Source organism: Tursiops truncatus, chromosome 7 (assembly GCF_011762595.2).
Source record: "Tursiops truncatus isolate mTurTru1 chromosome 7, mTurTru1.mat.Y, whole genome shotgun sequence".
NCBI lineage: Eukaryota > Metazoa > Chordata > Mammalia > Artiodactyla > Delphinidae > Tursiops > Tursiops truncatus.
Genome location: NC_047040.1, coordinates 9,365,766 through 9,383,605, shown reverse-complemented (window position 1 = coordinate 9,383,605; position 17,840 = coordinate 9,365,766). Strand labels below are relative to the sequence as shown.

General features: G+C 39.1%; 1 protein-coding gene across 17 annotated transcripts in view; it reads right to left on the bottom strand.

The window, feature by feature from the left end:
- Positions 1-17,840, bottom strand: part of TRIP12 (thyroid hormone receptor interactor 12) — a 150,631-nt gene that overhangs the window by 86,010 nt on the left and 46,781 nt on the right. For 10 of the 17 annotated variants that reach the window (XM_073807168.1, XM_033859590.2, XM_073807173.1 and 7 more), the window contains exons 3-4: positions 7,345-7,470; positions 5,704-6,506 (exon numbers count right to left, since the gene is read on the bottom strand). In XM_073807168.1, the coding sequence (XP_073663269.1) occupies positions 5,704-6,506; positions 7,345-7,470 (929 nt within the window). The remainder of the gene's footprint in view (positions 1-5,703; positions 6,507-7,344; positions 7,471-17,840) is intronic. The other 7 variants (XM_033859608.2, XM_033859609.2, XM_033859611.2 and 4 more) reach the window with 2 other exon arrangements.

Genomic DNA, 17,840 nt, shown 5'->3' with positions numbered 1-17,840 from the left:
TTTGTATCATTACACTGCCCCAGTGGTTTTACATTTATGCTACATAAATTTGTTAGGACTGTTTGCTAAGGTTAAACAACGCAAAGCAAGAATAATTTCCTAATGCAGATTAAAAATTGTCATATAACACTATCCTTTCTGGGGTATTCTCAAAACCCAATTGGGCTTCCCCGGTGGCGCAGTGGTTAAGAATCGGCCTGCCAATGCAGGGGGACATGGGTTTGAGACCTGGTCCGGGAAGATCCCACATGCCGCGAACAACTAAGCCCGTGCGCCACAACTACTGAGCCTGTGCTCTAGAGCCCGTGAGCCACAACTACTGAGCCCACGTGCCACAACTACTGAAGCCAGCGCACCTAGAGCCCCTGCTCTGCAACAAGAGAAGCCACCACAATGAGAAGCCCATGCACCGCAATGAAGAGTAGCCCCTGCTCACTGCAACTAGAGAAAGCCCGCGCGCAGCAACGAAGACCCAATGCAGCAAAAAATTTATAAACTTTTACCAATTGACACAAGGTGACCTTTGTCCCACAGCTATCTTGACCAGCTGCAGTTGGCAAGCCACAGGCTTCAGGTAGCCCATCACAAAGCAGCTGTTTCTCTAGTTCTCCTGCCAGCCCTAGTTCCTCACCAGAAACTTGTTCAACAGATGCCAAATCAGCACACCAGGAAAGGTCTTCCTGCTTCAGTGACCCGATTAAATGTATCATTTCCCAAAGTGTGTTCCATGGACCACTGCTGTCTCCCAAGGTAATAGGTGGTCAAACAGATTTATAAAATAATGGGTTAAACAGAAGTGACCGTAAGAATTCTCACAGCTTTCAATATACTAAAGCATATCCTGAATCTCCTTGAGTGATATCTGACCATGGGGAAATGGGTTTTCACAAAGCATCATGTAAGTACTGTTATTCCTACAATTTGAAAAAAACTTCCTTTACCAGGAAGTTTTACTGACCAATCATATCTTAGAATGAGCCTATACCTGAGGAGACATATCACCTTCTAATTAACAGGTTCACTGAGTCCTAAAAGTTGAAGAAAACAACCTACCCAATTTGGAATGCTTCCTATCTCACAAAATGTCCACTCCATTTTTTAGTTAACTGACATATTTTTTTACCCAGAGTTGCTAACCCACTGAATGGATTGTAACCATTGAATCTAATTCTGCCCCTAGATTAATGTTAAATTTAAAAAAAATCAAACTAATTCCTAATGCATACAAAAGCTTTTCAAATCTATCGCAACAGTTCTCAATTCACATTTTATGTTTATATGGTATTTTAATTTTACAAAGTTGTTTTCACATACATTCTTTCATTTATGCTTCACAAGAATGAATATTATCATTCTGCAAAGATCAGGGATTAGGTTGCTATCATAATTGTAGTTCAATGATTTGCCCAACCCCACAAAACTACCAGAAGACAACAGAACTTTAAATCAGGCTCTTCCAAATCTAAAGACAGCTATACCTTAAACTGATCAGTAGCTAGGATTTATATCAATCCTTCATCTTCAAAACGATGCTCCTGAATGCTTTGTCTTAAGATACTCGATTTCAGTTGTGCACCCTAAATTTAGTGACGCATCCTATGTACTATCAGCACTATGCTAAGGCTCCTCACATATTTATTCATTCCTCAAATAGCTACTGTGCCCATTTTACAACGAAAAGGTTGCCAACTTTCTCGTAGTCACCAGCTGATAAAATGGCAGAACTAGGATTCAAATCTAGGATTTTTAGCTCTAAATTAAGAGCTCTCTCTCCCCAAAATACCATTACTTGAAGCCCAGGGATTCCTCTAAGATACTTCATTTTGCCTCTATATTCTTCAATAAAATTACCAAGTACTGCCAATCCTCTTGCAGTACTCCTTCTTACATAAACTCTTTCCTAAAGTGAACTATTTAATCATACCTAAAATTCACCCTGCCCTGTGTGACTCCAGGAAGCCTGCCTGGATTTAGCTCACCCAATCTACTCAATCCTCTGCACCCTATTCTCACAACTAATTTCTGGAATCACATGGCCTGGGTTTGACTCTTGGCTCTATCACTTCTTAGTTCTGTGACCTTGGACAGGTAACCTGACCTCACTGACCCTGAGTTTCTTTACCTGTAAGAAGTGAATAACAGTACCTGCCACACAGGGCTGATGAGGAGTAAATGAGATGATCCATGTCAACTATTTACAAGTTGTCAGGCACTTGTAAGCACTTTAAGTATTTGCTATTATTTTGTTTTGAAATGTTTTCCACTTATTTGTAAAGAAGCAAACACACAGTTAATCGTATAATATGAAGCCCTGGGTTCACATAATATTCACCCCTAAAGATGAATCAATACCAGTAAAGAAGGATCAAATAAAAGTTCATCTCCTCTGGGGTCTTAACATCTCTTAGTGACCCAAATAGATTGCAACAGTAAAACACAAACAACTAACATGGATGAAAAATAAGTGACATAGCAAAGAAACAAAGGCTTCAAAGTCACACATACCCACCCCATCTTTAAATCCTAACTGTCACTTATGAGATATGTTACTCTGGCAAGTTATTTCACCTCCTTGGAATAAATTTCCTTAATAACTATCATCAAGCACCAATTTTTTGGAAAAGTCAATGTTACTGCATATGTAAAATACCTGGCACTTTTAGATGTGAAACAAATGCTGGTTCCCGTCTCTTGTTTCAACAGCTTAGGCTATAATTAGAGCTTAGAACTAGGGTAGTGGCAATGAAAATGGGAAAGTGAAATTAGTGACCACAGAACACACAGATTTTGTGAAAGTAGGAAAAGCAACTATGAAGTGAGTTTTAAACTAAATCAGTTTGCGACCATGTGCAGAGTGAGTATGACAGCATATCTGGACTGGTTTTATTATGGCACAGGGGCAGCATCAAAACCCTCAGGGCTTCCTGTTTGAGAGCAACCTCACAACCAAGAAAACCCCGCTGATCAGCCACTGGTAGGGTCAGGTTTTCTTTTAAAGACTGCACTAACTGACAGGTACAAAAAGAAAGCTGGTCTCTGAGAAGAGTTAAGGACACAACACTCAAGAACAATCTGCTCAGGGCTTCCCTGGTGGCACAGTGGTTAACAGTTTGCCCGCCAATGCAGGGGACACAGGTTCAAGCCCTGGTCCAGGAAGATCCCACATGCTGCGGAGCAACTAAGCCCGTGCGCCACAACTACTGAGCCTGCGCTCTAGAGCCCCGCAAGCCACAACTACTGAGCCCGTGTGCCACAACTACTGAAGCCCGTGCGCCTAGAGCCCGTGCTCCACAAATAAGAGAGGCCACCGCGATGAGAAGCCCGCGCACCACAACAAAGAGTAGCTCCCACTCACCGCAAATAGAGAAAGCCCGTGCACAGCAACAAAGACCCAATGCAGCCAAAAATAAGATACATAAATTAAAAAAAAAAAAAGAGCAATCTGCTCTCACCTGTGCCAGGACCCTCCTAGAAATAAGAATTGAAAGAGATGAGCTCTTCAAATGAGGTAGGCTGGAAGGGTTAGAGTGAATCCCTCGGACTATGCTGTAAACTCAACCTGAGCCACTGACTGTGGAGATCACACAGCTACTACACACGATGGAGACACACAAGCACGCAAATACAGATGCACTTAAAAGTAGACAGAGGAAGAGGTATAAAAGCAGAGATAAATAACTCCAATTGTCAAGAAAACCTTGTCTGGACCAATGGACAAACGGCTGTGTCCCTTTTTACCCAACCTTTTACTTCCTTTTGACTGCAGGATACCAATCTTAATCTTTATCTGATATTTATAATCACATTCAAAAGATTTTATACAGATATACTGCATATTTAAAATAACAAATAGAACAAATTCTATAATTTAAGAGAAAGAGATGTTACTTTCACAATAACCCTATGATACAGGCTAAACAAAATTTTACAATAATGTCTACTAGTATTCTTGTCAAAATGTTGCTAATATTGAATCAACTGAAAATAGTTTATAGATTGTAGAATTAAACTAAACAGAGCTAACAGCTCTGATTCAACACTAGGTTAGGCTGGTTCAGTATTAAACTTTCACAAGAATACTAGTAGACACTATATAAAGTCTTCCAAAGACCAAAAAACATTCTAGCCCTATCAAAATGTGGACCTGAAATTGTCTTTGTGGGCTCAAAAGGAGAAAAGATGATCAAAAACAAGCTTCTTGGTTAAATATTACAAAAATTAAATGCTCTGAAAACCATAGGAAGTGCTGTTTTGTTCTCTGTATTTGCGTCATTTAGATTTCTCAAAATAGAAAAAAAAAAAAGCACTTCATCATTACAGTAGTCATGTAATTGAAGAGGGTCACCACAATTTTTAACCAGTTCTAATGAAGTTAACATTTGGCTTCCTGAAGAAGTCTTTTTTGGAAAAAAGAGGGAGAAAAGTGCCTCAGGATGCCTTTCTCTTATCTACTGTTTGTTTCTTTGCTTGAATGTATTATTCTCAAACATTAGTTCTTTCTGCTCCACTATACGCTTCAAGAAGGCAATTTCTTTCCCATTTACCTAGGACCCAGAGCCCAGCGCAATGAATGTAAGAGGTATTCATCTTTAGTCTAAGCTCCTTAAAGGCCATAAAATATTACATGTGAATAAAGTTTAATTAATACTAGGGTACATTTATTCTAATAACTTAGCTCAGGGCTTCCACACATCAAGAATGTGTGGAACAGTGGTCTCACACACAGTGTTAGAATCCCTGGTGCCAAAGTGGTTAAGAAAGCACCTGCCAATGCAGGGGACACATGTCTGAGCCCTGGTCCGGGAAGATCCCACATGCCACGGAGCAACTACGCCCGTGCGCCACAATTACTGAGCCTGCGCTCTAGAGCCAGCGAACCACAACTACTGAGCCCACGTGCTACAACTACTGAAGCCTGCGCGCCTAGAGCTTGTGCTCCGTAACAAGAGAAGCCACTGCAATGAGAAACCTACGCACTGCAATGAAGAGTAGCTCCCGCTCGCTGCAACTAGAGAAAACCCGCGCGCAGCAATGAAGAGACCCAAAGCAGCCCTAAATAAATAAAAAATAAATTTATTTAAAAAACAAAAAGAATGTACAATACCAAAAAAGAGCATTTGATCTCCAACTGTGGTCATGACCAACTCATAACTAGAACAGTTTTGTTTCTGGTTATAGGAGAAAAACCAACTTGCTGTCCTACTCTGACATTAGAAAATAAGTGGCGGGCTTTCCTGGTGGCGCAGTGGTTGAGAGTCCGCCTGCTGATGCAGGGGGACGCGGGTTCGTGCCCCGGTCTGGGAAGATCCCACATACCGCGGAGCGGCTGGCCCCGTGAGCCATGGCCGCTGAGCCTGCGTGTCCGGAGCCTGTGCTCCGCAATGGGAAAGGCCGTAACGGTGAGAGGCCCGCGTACCGCAAAAAAAAAAAAAAAAAGAAAAGAAAAGAAGTAGCAAATGCTGCAAAGATAAAGAAAGATACTAAAACATGACAATTTAGTAATAAGGCGGGAGCATTTCTTATCTATCTCCATAAAACTAAACGTTGTGTATCAATTATTATACACTTTGTGTACAGATACAGGTATAGTAATAAATCTAAAACTGCCTCAGACTGACTACCTTGAAAACCTGATCCCTCCTGACAAACCCAGAGAAATTTTGTTTAATTAAAAAAAAAAAAAAATCTTTTGAGTAAACTTACTTGCTAATTTGGCCTGTAATCCAGAAGGTCCAGGTTTTGATGTCTCTGACTTAGAAGACCCTGGAAGAGACAGTTTTGTTTTAGGAAGGCTAACTTTAGGGCTGAAACGAGCAGCCCAATCAAATTTTGAAGAGCCACCAGTTTTACTCTGTTCCTTTTCCCTGCTACTTCTTCTTGGACTGGGACTGGATGCTGAACGGGAACGTCTGGCCTTATTCTGGTCTTTCCCTTGTTTCACCCTGGCACCTGGTGGAACAGTAGAGGAGGCCGAGGCTACAGCAGAAGATGAGGAGGAAGTAGAGGCAGCAGAAGAAGAATCGGTGATGGTGCTACACCCAGCTTTGGCTGAGGCGGCCGATTTTGAAGCCAGCTTGGTAGGTTTTGCAGATCTCTCTTCGGCACCAGCTGCTTCCGACACAGAACCACTCTTTATACAAGAACTCTCTGTCCTCTTTCTTTTCTGACTCCGTGAACTAGCAGTGGCCCCACTCTTCCTGGTATGAGCCTTGCTTGTTGATGGAGACTGTGCAGATTTCAGTTGTTGCTCCTGGTCTAAATGTCTCTTCTTTGACTTATTGTGTGGCTTACTTGTTTCTGAGGGAGATTCAGTATGCTGAAGTGCTCTGGGTTTCTTTGCAGAGTTAGGAGAACTGGTCCTGTTGTAGTCTGGACTAGCACTGCGTTTCACTCCTCGAGAACTGTCTTTCTTAGGCACCTGCCCCGTTTTCTGCCTTTCTGAAGTATTGGCTCTGTCTGGATCCTCTGGTTGTGGGACTATGACAGCAGATGATGAACTGCAGCTTCTAAGAGGTTAGATAAAACAAGAGTTAATATCAGCCTGCCATCGTTAAACCTGTCATATAATACTTATTTATTAACTTCTCAAATCTGTGGAAATAAGATTTTTTTTTAAGTGAAAAAAATTTCCTGGTAAGTCCAGTAACTAATAAACATAGGCTCACAAACGGTTCAAAAATGAGGGGAAAAAAAGGGGTGGGGGTGGGGAGTGACACTTTGGATGGTAAAATATGAGAAGATCAGGCTAATTCTTTAGCCCAATGATTACTGACACTAACTCCCCTAATCATAAAACAAGAATTAGGATTACAAGAAAAAGAATGCTTACTTAGTAGTTCAGAACCAGTTGAAACTACAATACCGATACTCTATTTACAAACACAACTTCTTTGTCAAAGCTTAAAATAAATAAGCATTAACATACACACTTTCAAAATGAAGGTTAGAAAGTTTTATATTGTAGTATCAAATATTTACAGTCACATTCCTTTCCAAAGACTCCTATCAATTAGATCTTAAGACATCACTGACCTGTGGCTCTGACAATAAAAAAACTAAGAAAAACTGGATTTAAAATGGCATTTCAGATGCGTATAATGGTTTGTTAGGCAAAAGGAGAAACTCGCAGCTCTCTAATCAAGGAGAATAAAGCACTATCTGGGGTATGCTGCGCTGACATCACTGCAGAGGTGATTCACTATTAATCCTAAAAGTTATACCCGGATAATAATGAAAACATGTATCGTAACATTTTGGCATAACCTGGTACGTTTTAATATTATGCAATGATTCAAATGCAAATAATTCTGCCTTGAAAAATGTATAAGCAATGTGAAGATTTACCTTTTAGAAAGGTGTCCCCTTGACAGTTCAGAAGTAGTATTAGACTGCACTTTGGGTGCCTTAGAATTAGATTTTCTACTCTCAGGAGGGCTATATCCCTTATGTTTTGCCTGCCCTAAATGTGACCTGTCAGCAGAAAACCAAAACAGAAATCTATCAGGAAAATGAGATGCAAATACAACGCTGAAACTGAAATCTTTTTTCATTAAAAAAAAAAAAAAGTTTCCCAATTCTTCATTATTGACTCTACCCTTTCCCCAAATATTTCTATGATTAAATTATTATTCTATCAAATAATCTGGCCAAAGAAATTACCTTTTAGAACCAACCCCCTCAATACCCAAGAGTTAAGATTTTTTTTATAACCAGCTGAAGTACACCAAAAAACCAAGTCCTAGATAAAAAGGTAAAGAATTTACAACAAAATATTCCAAACACATTCAAAACAATTGCACCGTTGATACATGGTTGGGTTATACTTATAATAAATCAAATCCTTATGCCAGCATTGTTTTAAGAGCAAGTTTGAGGGACATGAAGAAACTGTTTTCAGTTGTTAGATGTTTAACCTCTGGCAAAGGTCACATGAGATTTACACAAGCAAAAGGGAGCACGCATGAATATATACCCAGAAAAGTTGGTGTTCCAGAGGTGAGATATTAACGGAACAGATGCAATTTATGTAATTAACAGCCAACATCCATCCTTCATGTAAATAACATAAAAGAGCATATTCTAATGAGAATAATAAAGTTCCATTAATGCCAAAGCTGTTTACTTTGTTAAAAAAAAAACTTTTAAAGGCCTTCAGTCTGAAAATGATCTCAAAGGAATTCAGAAATGAGTCACTGAACGCCTTACACGATAACTCTAACTGAACATATAAGGATGCCGTACAGTTCTTAACATATCATACGTGTTCTACCATCTCTTCAAAAAGATGATCTAAGGTTTCTGGTCTCAGTATCTTTATTGTTTTCTTTCATTATTGCAGAAGAACTCAACACTGGATTCTTGAAAAAAGACATGGCATTAGCTTCTCAATGAAAGTAAATATTTCTTGGGTCTGTACTATCATTTTCATTTTTAAGGTTTTAATCCATAAAAGAATAGTACTTTCTAAAGATTTAACTAGATCAACTACTAAAAAACTCTAGTAACCTATATAGTCTTTTGTGTGTCATAGTCTTTGCTTTAGTAATGATTTTTCCCCCCATGGTATATGTTATATTTTCTCTGGGTGTATCCAAGCTGAACCTTATAAGAGTTTTATATACTGTGATTTAGTTTTTATTTTTCCCAGATATTCTTACATTGGCAGACCGAAATTTTGCTTTATCCCATGAGTTTCTTGTTTGAGAGATTTAGTTTCTAGGACTTGCTTTTGTTTTTGTTATATTTCTAGTAAGAGATATGAGAGTTCTACTTTTTTTAAAAAAATAAGGAATAAGATTGAGTAAATTTGCAAATCATTTCATAGTTATTTTTTAAAAAGGGAGGTAAAATGTTGTTTTCAGGTATACAATTTAACATCCACGGAATCATATTTATAAATTACATCATTCAGGTTCTCGACATTCTTATTTTTGTAAAGTTTGCCATAGATTAATCTTTTAATTGAATCAATTTCTACTTCACTTCATAATAAAATTTAAAATATTCATTGCTGTATTCCTTGAAAATTTAAAAATCATATTAAAAGAAAACCTTATCCATTCAAAGCTAGACAACTTTGTGATAACGTTCAAGTAGTTAAGTAGTTAAATGTCAACCCTCTAAAAATAAAAACAGAAAAACAAAAAAAAAAACACCATAACATATTCCTAAGTAAGTCTCGTTGTTGACAGAAATTGGCCAACACTAACCTAATGCTGATCCCACTGCAGAGGCAGCACTCCTCCTCTTCTCGACCCAAATAAATTGTCCTCTGGTTTTAAAATACATCTAACTTTATAGCCACCCAAACCCACTCCTGCATTTTTCATGTCCTTACTAACACTTTCAAGGAACTTAAGAATTTAGCAGGTAAAGTCTCAATATGTATGAAAGGGGGAGGGGAGGGAAAAGAACAGAAAGAAAACAGTATCCAATCATCTGAGAAAGTGAGGCTCACAAAACTGGCTTAAATCCCATACTTATCTAATTCTACCTTTCCTAAAATTATTTTTAAGTGTGATATTCTGAGGCCTTGTCAAAAAATTGTTTTAAATATTATGAAACACTGACCATTTATGTCCTTCTGACTATTGTTTAGCATGATCTTAATATTGATACACTTTCTGTAGAGGGTAGTAAAATACTTCCAGCTCTGTGGGAGGTACTATGTGTCACAAAAGCAGGTATAAACAACACATAAACAAATGGGCATGGCTATGTTCCAACCAAATTTTTATTTACAAAAGCAGGCAGTAGGCTGGATTTGACCCATGGGTTTTCCAACCCCTGACTTACCACAAGAGGAGTAAGCAACCAGATGGTCACCATAAGTAACTATGGGCCCTCCCAAAGTGGGACTCTATTTTATCATGCCCATTTATAAATTATTAATGCTCAGATACTGTAAGGAAATCTCCATAAAATAATAATGCCCAATTAGAACAGCCAATTAGAATATAACAGCATTCAGCACTGAACGAGTCTTGATGCCTTTTAGCTCATTTTACCAACTCCCTCATTTATCAAACCTTATTGTTTAACATTAATTTTTATTAAAAAACATAATCTCTTTAAGACCCGTAAAAGTTATATCCACTGTAAATCAAATTTGCAAGAACAAGACAATAAAATTCACGACAAACTCTTAAGTAGCACCAGAAGGAGCCAATTTAGTGAATTACAGCCCAAGATCGTTGGGTGGGTGGATGGAGCGGGGGCACAAGTATATTCAGGAGCTTCGACATCAACCTATGGATGTTGCTGGAAAAAAAAAAATCTCATGCTCTGCAAAATCACCCACTAAAAATAACTGGACTAATGGTGAAAATGAGATTGGAAACAGAGCACTCAAACCTATGTTATTTTGCAGTGTGAGTCCTAACAAAAACGTCATCAATTTTAATAAAAGATTAAACCTTCACTAACATTTGCACCAATAATCCCAGTTGGTCCACTCATTAGAGTTTTATTTTTGTACTTTCTCCTTTAAGTGTAAATTTTTCAAGACGTTTTCTTTCAGGACCAGCTTTGACAAAATTAAAAATACAATTCTGGGTGAGACTTCCCTTTTTGTCATTTTCTTTCTTTATAAATACAGGAGTAAATGGTTTTGAGCTTCCTGGGAGTGTTACCAGTGGAAAGTGTGGTGGTTCTGGAAGCCACTTGAACTAGCTATTTCTTGCACTAAATGATTTCTTTAACGCATTTCTGCACTATTTCCAGGTCTTTCATAAGACTTCATAGATTACCAGTTCATATATTAACACTATAGGAAAAACTGCCTATGACCTGACACTACTTCCACATCATACTAACATCATTTTCCTATTTACCAAGTACCTGTGTGCCAACTCATGTTAAAGAAACCCAGGTTGCAAACAGAGCATACTATAATCAACTCTGGGTTATGGGTTTTCAACATTAACTTGAAAGCAAGTCTCAAACACGCCTCTTGCTGACTTTTAGGCAAATTGTAGTGACTGTCCCTTCTAGATACTCAAATTGTGGTGACTGTCCCTTCTAGATACTTAATTTGGTAGTTTTAAAGATCAGACTTGGTAGTCTTAAAGATTAGAAACCATCTCTAGTCCAAAGGACATCTAAAAGAGGCCAAAACCTTGTAGCAAAAAGTATTCTTATTCTAATCTTAGACAAAATGAGGAAGGTGGCTAGTTACAAGGAGCTAGTTAATTCCTTGTATTACAGTTCCTGGATTTTTTTGAAATTAGTATCTATGCCAGACATACAACTCAAATATATGTACATATTACCAAATATAAATAATTTGGTACTTAATTATATCTCCAAATTTGTTTGTGCATGTGTATACAGACATTTTTATGCTCTTATATTTTACATACAGAATTATAACATTATAGCTTCGTGTTCCAAAAATTAAATGCTTTGCTTGTAACGCTATAAAATGCATATTATAAATAAGCCCCTGATTTTCAATAATCAAAGTGGAAAGTTCACTTAAACCACTTTTAAAAAAAAACTAATGGTCTCTGTAAAATATACTAGTTTCTATTTCAGTCACAAGACAGAAGCTGAGTAAGTCTGACCAATGTTCCTATGTTCAGTTATGGAGAAATGCTAGCCCAAATAATTCTGTAATTTAGAACTCCTTATTTATCTTAAAAAGCAGTGGTTTAAAAAAAAAACAACAGTTGTGGTTCCTCCTCTGGGGAGTATCTTGAAACAGTATGTTGGGGAACAGTGGTGCTGTTGGCATTTTTAGCAGGTAAGGACTAGAGGTAGAAGATGTCATGCAATACACAGAACCATGAGACACAGTGAAAAACTGTCTCATCACCCATATATTTCGAATAGCCTTGATAATATATGAAGACCTTATGAAAAAACTTAAAATCTGGCCATGACATAGGGGAAAACAGGTTTATAATTTCTCAGTTTAGGTTTGTTTTGCATGGTTCTCTATATACTTAGATTCTGCAGGAATGCATGGGAATCCACAAAAGACTGTATCTGTTTTTTGCAGCTTGACCAAGAGTCATGCATCATTTTGGAAAAGTTTATAATGAAAATGCTGCTTACAGCATTTAAGTCTGTTGTTGCAGCTGTCACATTCAATAAATTCAAATACAGATGCAAGCATCTGAATATAGTGTCATCTTCTGTCAAGTACCCGCATTTACCTACTGAAATAATGTTATTTTGTTATCAACTGTTTTCCTTTTACTTGTTTATTTTCACCTTTGTAAAATGCTTGTACATTATTATATTCATGTTTCTAAACTGTGGAGGGAGGTTTTTTATATACTTAATTCAAGATACTAAAGTAGCATCAAAATAAAGATGTTTACATTATATGATACACATTATAGACTGGGAGCACTGGATCGAATAGAGTTGAGAACTACTGTGCCAAGCTACTCAATTCATACTTGCACTTACTTGGTTTCCCAACTCAAGTATATGCAAGTCACGACAGGGCACATAAATACTGACAACACACTACACTGTGTCCCGTCCTCAAAGAGGTTAGAATTCATAAAACAAAGAGATCTACCAAGTGCTATAAAGTTCACAACAAAGGGAGAAATTACTCTTAGCGGGAAAATACAGGTTTTATAGACCCCATGGCATTTAAACCACACCCTGAAGAATGAAAAGCTGAGGAAAAAGAGCGTTCCGCTGAAAGCAGCATAGACAAGGGCAGAGAGGCAGCAAATTTTAAAACCCACCTGGCACCTGGCAAATGATATGAATTTCCCTGAGCACAGAGACACATTAGGAAACAAGGTTGGAAGGACAGGCTAGGGCTTAAATGCCTTTTGGAAAGATTTTGTTCTTAATCATAGCTTGGAATAAGAGACTAACAACAGGGTTGGAAACATGCAAAGCCAAAATTTTATATGTTCAACAATCTGGGTATACTGAGAATGGGTGAATAAACTACAATAACTTTAAGTTATTATGCAAAGAAAAAAAGGCAGAGGGACTGAAAATCAAAACCATATATATACTAATATGTATAAAATAGACAACTAATAAGAACCTGCTGTATTTTTTTAAATAAATAAAATTCATATTTAAATAAACAAACAAAAACCATGGGAAAAGATGCCCACACACCCAAAGGGAATCTCACAGCTCAATTTACTTTTGCCCCCACCTTTCACAAATAAATTAGTTGGGTGAGGGATATAAACACTGAGATAATAAAAGTAAATTAGTGAGTAGTGATAGATTAGTGATACGATACTATCTCATGAACTGCACTGGCTTTTATAAATACCTGCATAAAAATGTATTAAGATGACCACAGAGGACTTCCCTGGTGGCGCAGTGGTTAAGAATCCGCCTGTAAATGCAGGGGACATGGGTTCAATCCCTGATCCGGGAAGATCCCACAGGCTGTGAAGCAACTAAGCCTGTGTGCCACAACTACTGAAGCCCGTGAGCCCTGGAGCCCACGTGCCGCAACTACTGAGCCCACGTGCTGCAACTACTGAGCCCACGTGCCACAACTACTGAGCCCACACGCCGCAACTACTGAAGCCCGCACGCTCTAGGGCCTTCATGCCACAACTACTGAGCCCATGTGCTGCAAGCACTGAAGCCCACGTGCCTAGAGCCCATGCTCCGCAACAAGAGAAGCCACTGCAATGAGAAGCCCGCACACCACAACAAAGAGTAGCCCCTGATCGCCACAACTAGAGAAAGCCCATGCGCAGCAACAAAGACCCAACGCAGCCAAAAAAAAGAGTAAAAAATTTAAAAAAAAAAACAAAGAAACCCAAAAACACAGAATAAATAATTTTAAAGGTGTGATTATGTGATAAGCTTTATACTGATTCTTTAAAGACATTATCTAGCTTAATCCTCAAATGACACCAGAGGCAGGTATATTTCCATTTTAAAGATGTAAGAATGGAGGCTTGCCCAAAATCACCCAGGCCTTGGGCAGGAAAGGTGAGACTGAGCCCAGGTATTCCAAATCCCTAAATTTGAAACACCACTGTTACATCTAGGGGCTTAGTGGTGAAAGTAAAAAGCCAGTATCTAGTTATTAAATTTTCCCTACCCAGGCTGGTATTTCTGTTCCTGACTGTATATGTCAAAATAAATGGCTTAAGGCTTTGGAGATGCTATATGAGAAAAATAGAAGAAAAAAAATCACGTTTTCCCTCCTGCTTCAAAAGCAATAGCCTTCCATATATGATACTGAAACTTCCTGTACAATTACTGAAGAAACATTTGCATATATTTATTTTTTTAGTCACACTGATACTCCAGGAAAGCATTCTGAGACTGAGAAAGCATTTGGAAAAAGTGGTATGGAACATCAGACTCCTTCAATACTGAGGGACAGGAGAATCAGAGCAAATCGTCAGTTAAGATATGAAATAATCTATGGCAGCTGATGCCTTATAGGTTTCCAATAAGCTTATGAAGTGACTTTTGGACAAAATTTCACATTTGATGATTAAAGCAAGAAATATATAATGCAGAGAAAATTATACAATATATAAAATATTACTTTGTTGGTCCAAGAAATAATTTAACATGGATACTATTAAGAATCCAAAGCACATAACTTCTACCTAGAAAAAAGTAGCCTCTGTTCCTCTTTAGACCAAGACAACCATGCCACTGTTGAACGTAACACTGTCAATCTTGCCTCCCAGCACAAGGCCTGATGGGACAGACCAGCCTTCTGAGCATTATCAAAGCAGCCCAAAAAGTGGAAAAGCATGTGCACATGTGGTTCTTTGGGTGAAACTCAAAGTGCATAATTATGCAGTAAGATTTGCCATTACTGAAAGGAGCAAGTGACAAGTTACTGGGCCAACTCTAGTATAAATTGGTTTTTAAAGTGGTTTCAATTTAGTCCTAAGAAACAATGACATCATTGTCACATCACACTGTCTCCCCTTAACATTCATTCTCCTCCTCCCAAAGATGAGGAAGCTTGCGCTTCCATCTGACTGAGCAAAGGTCAGGATAAAAAAAGAGACAGAAGGAACACCAAAAAAGGAATATTTAAAAAGGCAGGGCTTCCCTGGTGGCGCAGTGGTTGGGAATCCGCCTGCCAATGCAGGGGACACAGGTTCGATCCCTGGTCCGGGAAGATCCCACATGCCGTGGAGCAACTAAGCCCATGTGCCACAACTACTGAGCCTGTGCTCTAGAGCCCACAAGCCACAACTACTGAGCCCACGTGCCACAACTACTGAAGCCCACGCACCTAGAGCCCATGCTCCACAAGAGAAGTCACCGCAATGAGAAAACCGCGCACCGCAACTAAGAGTAGCCTTGCTCGCCACAACTAAAGAAAGCCCGCATGCAGCAATTAAGACCCAACGCAGCCAAAAATAAATAAATAAATAAATTTTAAAGACGAAAATTAAAAGGCACCCATACTGGTTAATTAAGTAGGAGAATGAAGAGAACAACACACAACTGCATGGCCATGTTGCCCTAAGTGGAATTTAGGGAAATAAACGGTTTGTTGCAGACATGGGAGCAAGAATAAAAATTTTAAAATGGTGTTAAACAGCCTGCGATAGCTACCAGGTGCTGTTTGCAAATATTCCATTTCTCTTCTTTCCAGACACACAGTAGGATGATACCTGCCAAACCACCTGGAAGTTATGTGCAGCCGTGTAAGTTGCTCTGGTCAAGGAACGTGAGTGGAAATGGATCACTTCTGAGGGAAGCCTTGGACAGCCAGAGAGCAAGTCAGCATATTCTCTTGCCGCCACAGCAGTGATACCTGAATACCTGAATGTGCGGACACAGAGCACAGCCTGCAGGTAACGCAGGATGGACAAGTTTCCTAGTGGTTAGATTGTTATACTAATATTTAGGAGCTGTTTGTTACTGTAGCACAATCCAGGCACCTTGTTGCATAGCCCATTTAAACCAGGCCCTATTTCAACTGGCCTTCACTCCAGTCAATGACCTTTTCATGACAATTTCAGTAAAAGAAAGTCACATATCTGTGCCTAAAAATGCCAAGGAAGTGAATCTCCTGATTTCAACACTAGTATTTGCTGAACACCTACTACTTGTGAGCAAGGTAACAAGAGACACAGAAAAATGAGAAATCAAATCCACTCTGCACGTAACTAATGATTCCACATCTCAAGCAGAGACAAATATGGCTGACACGTACCATTTTACAACTGCTTCTTCAGCCTTCAAAGCCCCATCAATGAGGTCATCACTAGAAATGTTTCTCACTTGACTTTAATAACCACCTACATGCCCATTTCCCCTACTGAATTGGAAACTGCTTGTGACAAAGGCTATTCTACTCTAATTTTTATAATTACCGTCTAGCATGGTGCTTACTACCATGGTGTTCTACAAATGGATGAATAAAATCTTTTTTTTTTTTTTTTTTGCGGTACGCTGGCCTCTCACTGTTGTGGCCTCTCCCGTTGCGGAGCACAGGCTGCGGACGCGCAGGCTCAGCAGCCATGGCTCACGGGCCCAGCCGCTCCGCAGCATGTGGGATCTTCCCGGACCGGGACATGAACCCATGTCCCCTGCATCGGCAGGCGGACTCTCAACCACTGCGCCACCAGGGAAGCCCCATGAATACAATCTTATACTGAGTTTGTACTGCAAGTACATCAAGGCAGGACTCTTTAGCTCTAAAGCCAAAAACAGAGGCTTTATTAAAATAAGGCACACATACCTCCAGAATCCAAATAGTTAAATAAGCATGTCTAGAGAAAAGAGTCAATACAGCTCTGAAGAACTAAGGAATTGAAACTAGTCAGAACTTTGATCACACATAATCTCTAATATATTTGCTTTTCTCTGACTGTCCATCATCTTCCATAAGGCAGGAAACATGCAGTTGGCAACTTCAGATTCACATCTTCCCTATGCTACCAGAAAGGGAAAAGCTTTCAGTTTTTTCCTGCGTGGATCATATGACCACCTCAGTCCCATCACTGAGCTCAGAATAAATGAAGACTGCAGATTCTCCCAGTTTTGGCAAAAGGCAATGGGGAGCCAGGAGCAGAGTAAGATCACGGTGGAAAAAATTAACTACCACTCAAAATACATGGGTGAAGAACTGAGGGAAATCATTACACAAGAAGAGGGGCTAGGGCTTCCCTGGTGGCGCAGTGGTTGAGAGTCCACCTGCCGATGCAGGGGAGACGGGTTCATGCCCCAGTCCGGGAAGATCCCACATGCCGTGGAGCGGCTGGGCCCGTGAGCCATGGCCGCTGAGCCTGCGCGTCTGGAGCGGGTGCTCCGCAACGGGAGAGGCCACAACAGTGAGAGGCCCGCGTACCACAGAAAAAAAAAAAAAAAAAAAAAAAAAGAAGAGGGGCTAATCTCAGCTGAACAAATTAGAAGTTCAGTTCTCCTGTATCGTGGTTCAAAGGAAGATTAACAACATATGAAAACTTATTAGTACATTTACATCAAGAAGTATTCTCACTCAGATCTCACTCCTTAAACCTATTTTTCTAATGTTTAACATCTCATTACTATAGAAACACCAATAAAATGAAATCAATGCAATTTTTCCAGATCAAATTAGCAAGAAAATGCAAAATGGAGATAACACAAATAGAATGATGAGAAAAAGCATTCTTCTTCCTGACGGTGATAAGTAAATTGGAGAAAAAAATTTATGTGAAATAAGTTGACCATAAAAAACTCGCTTTGACCAAGCAATTTCACTTCTGGGAACATATCTCTTAAGAGATGCCAAAATTGCAAACATTTAAGCATAAGCGAAAACTTTTCCCACTGCAACCATCTAACTATCCAAAAAATGAAAATTAATAGTGAAAAATGTTGCACACTGATTCAGCAAATCATGTGACCATCTGTAAACAATTACC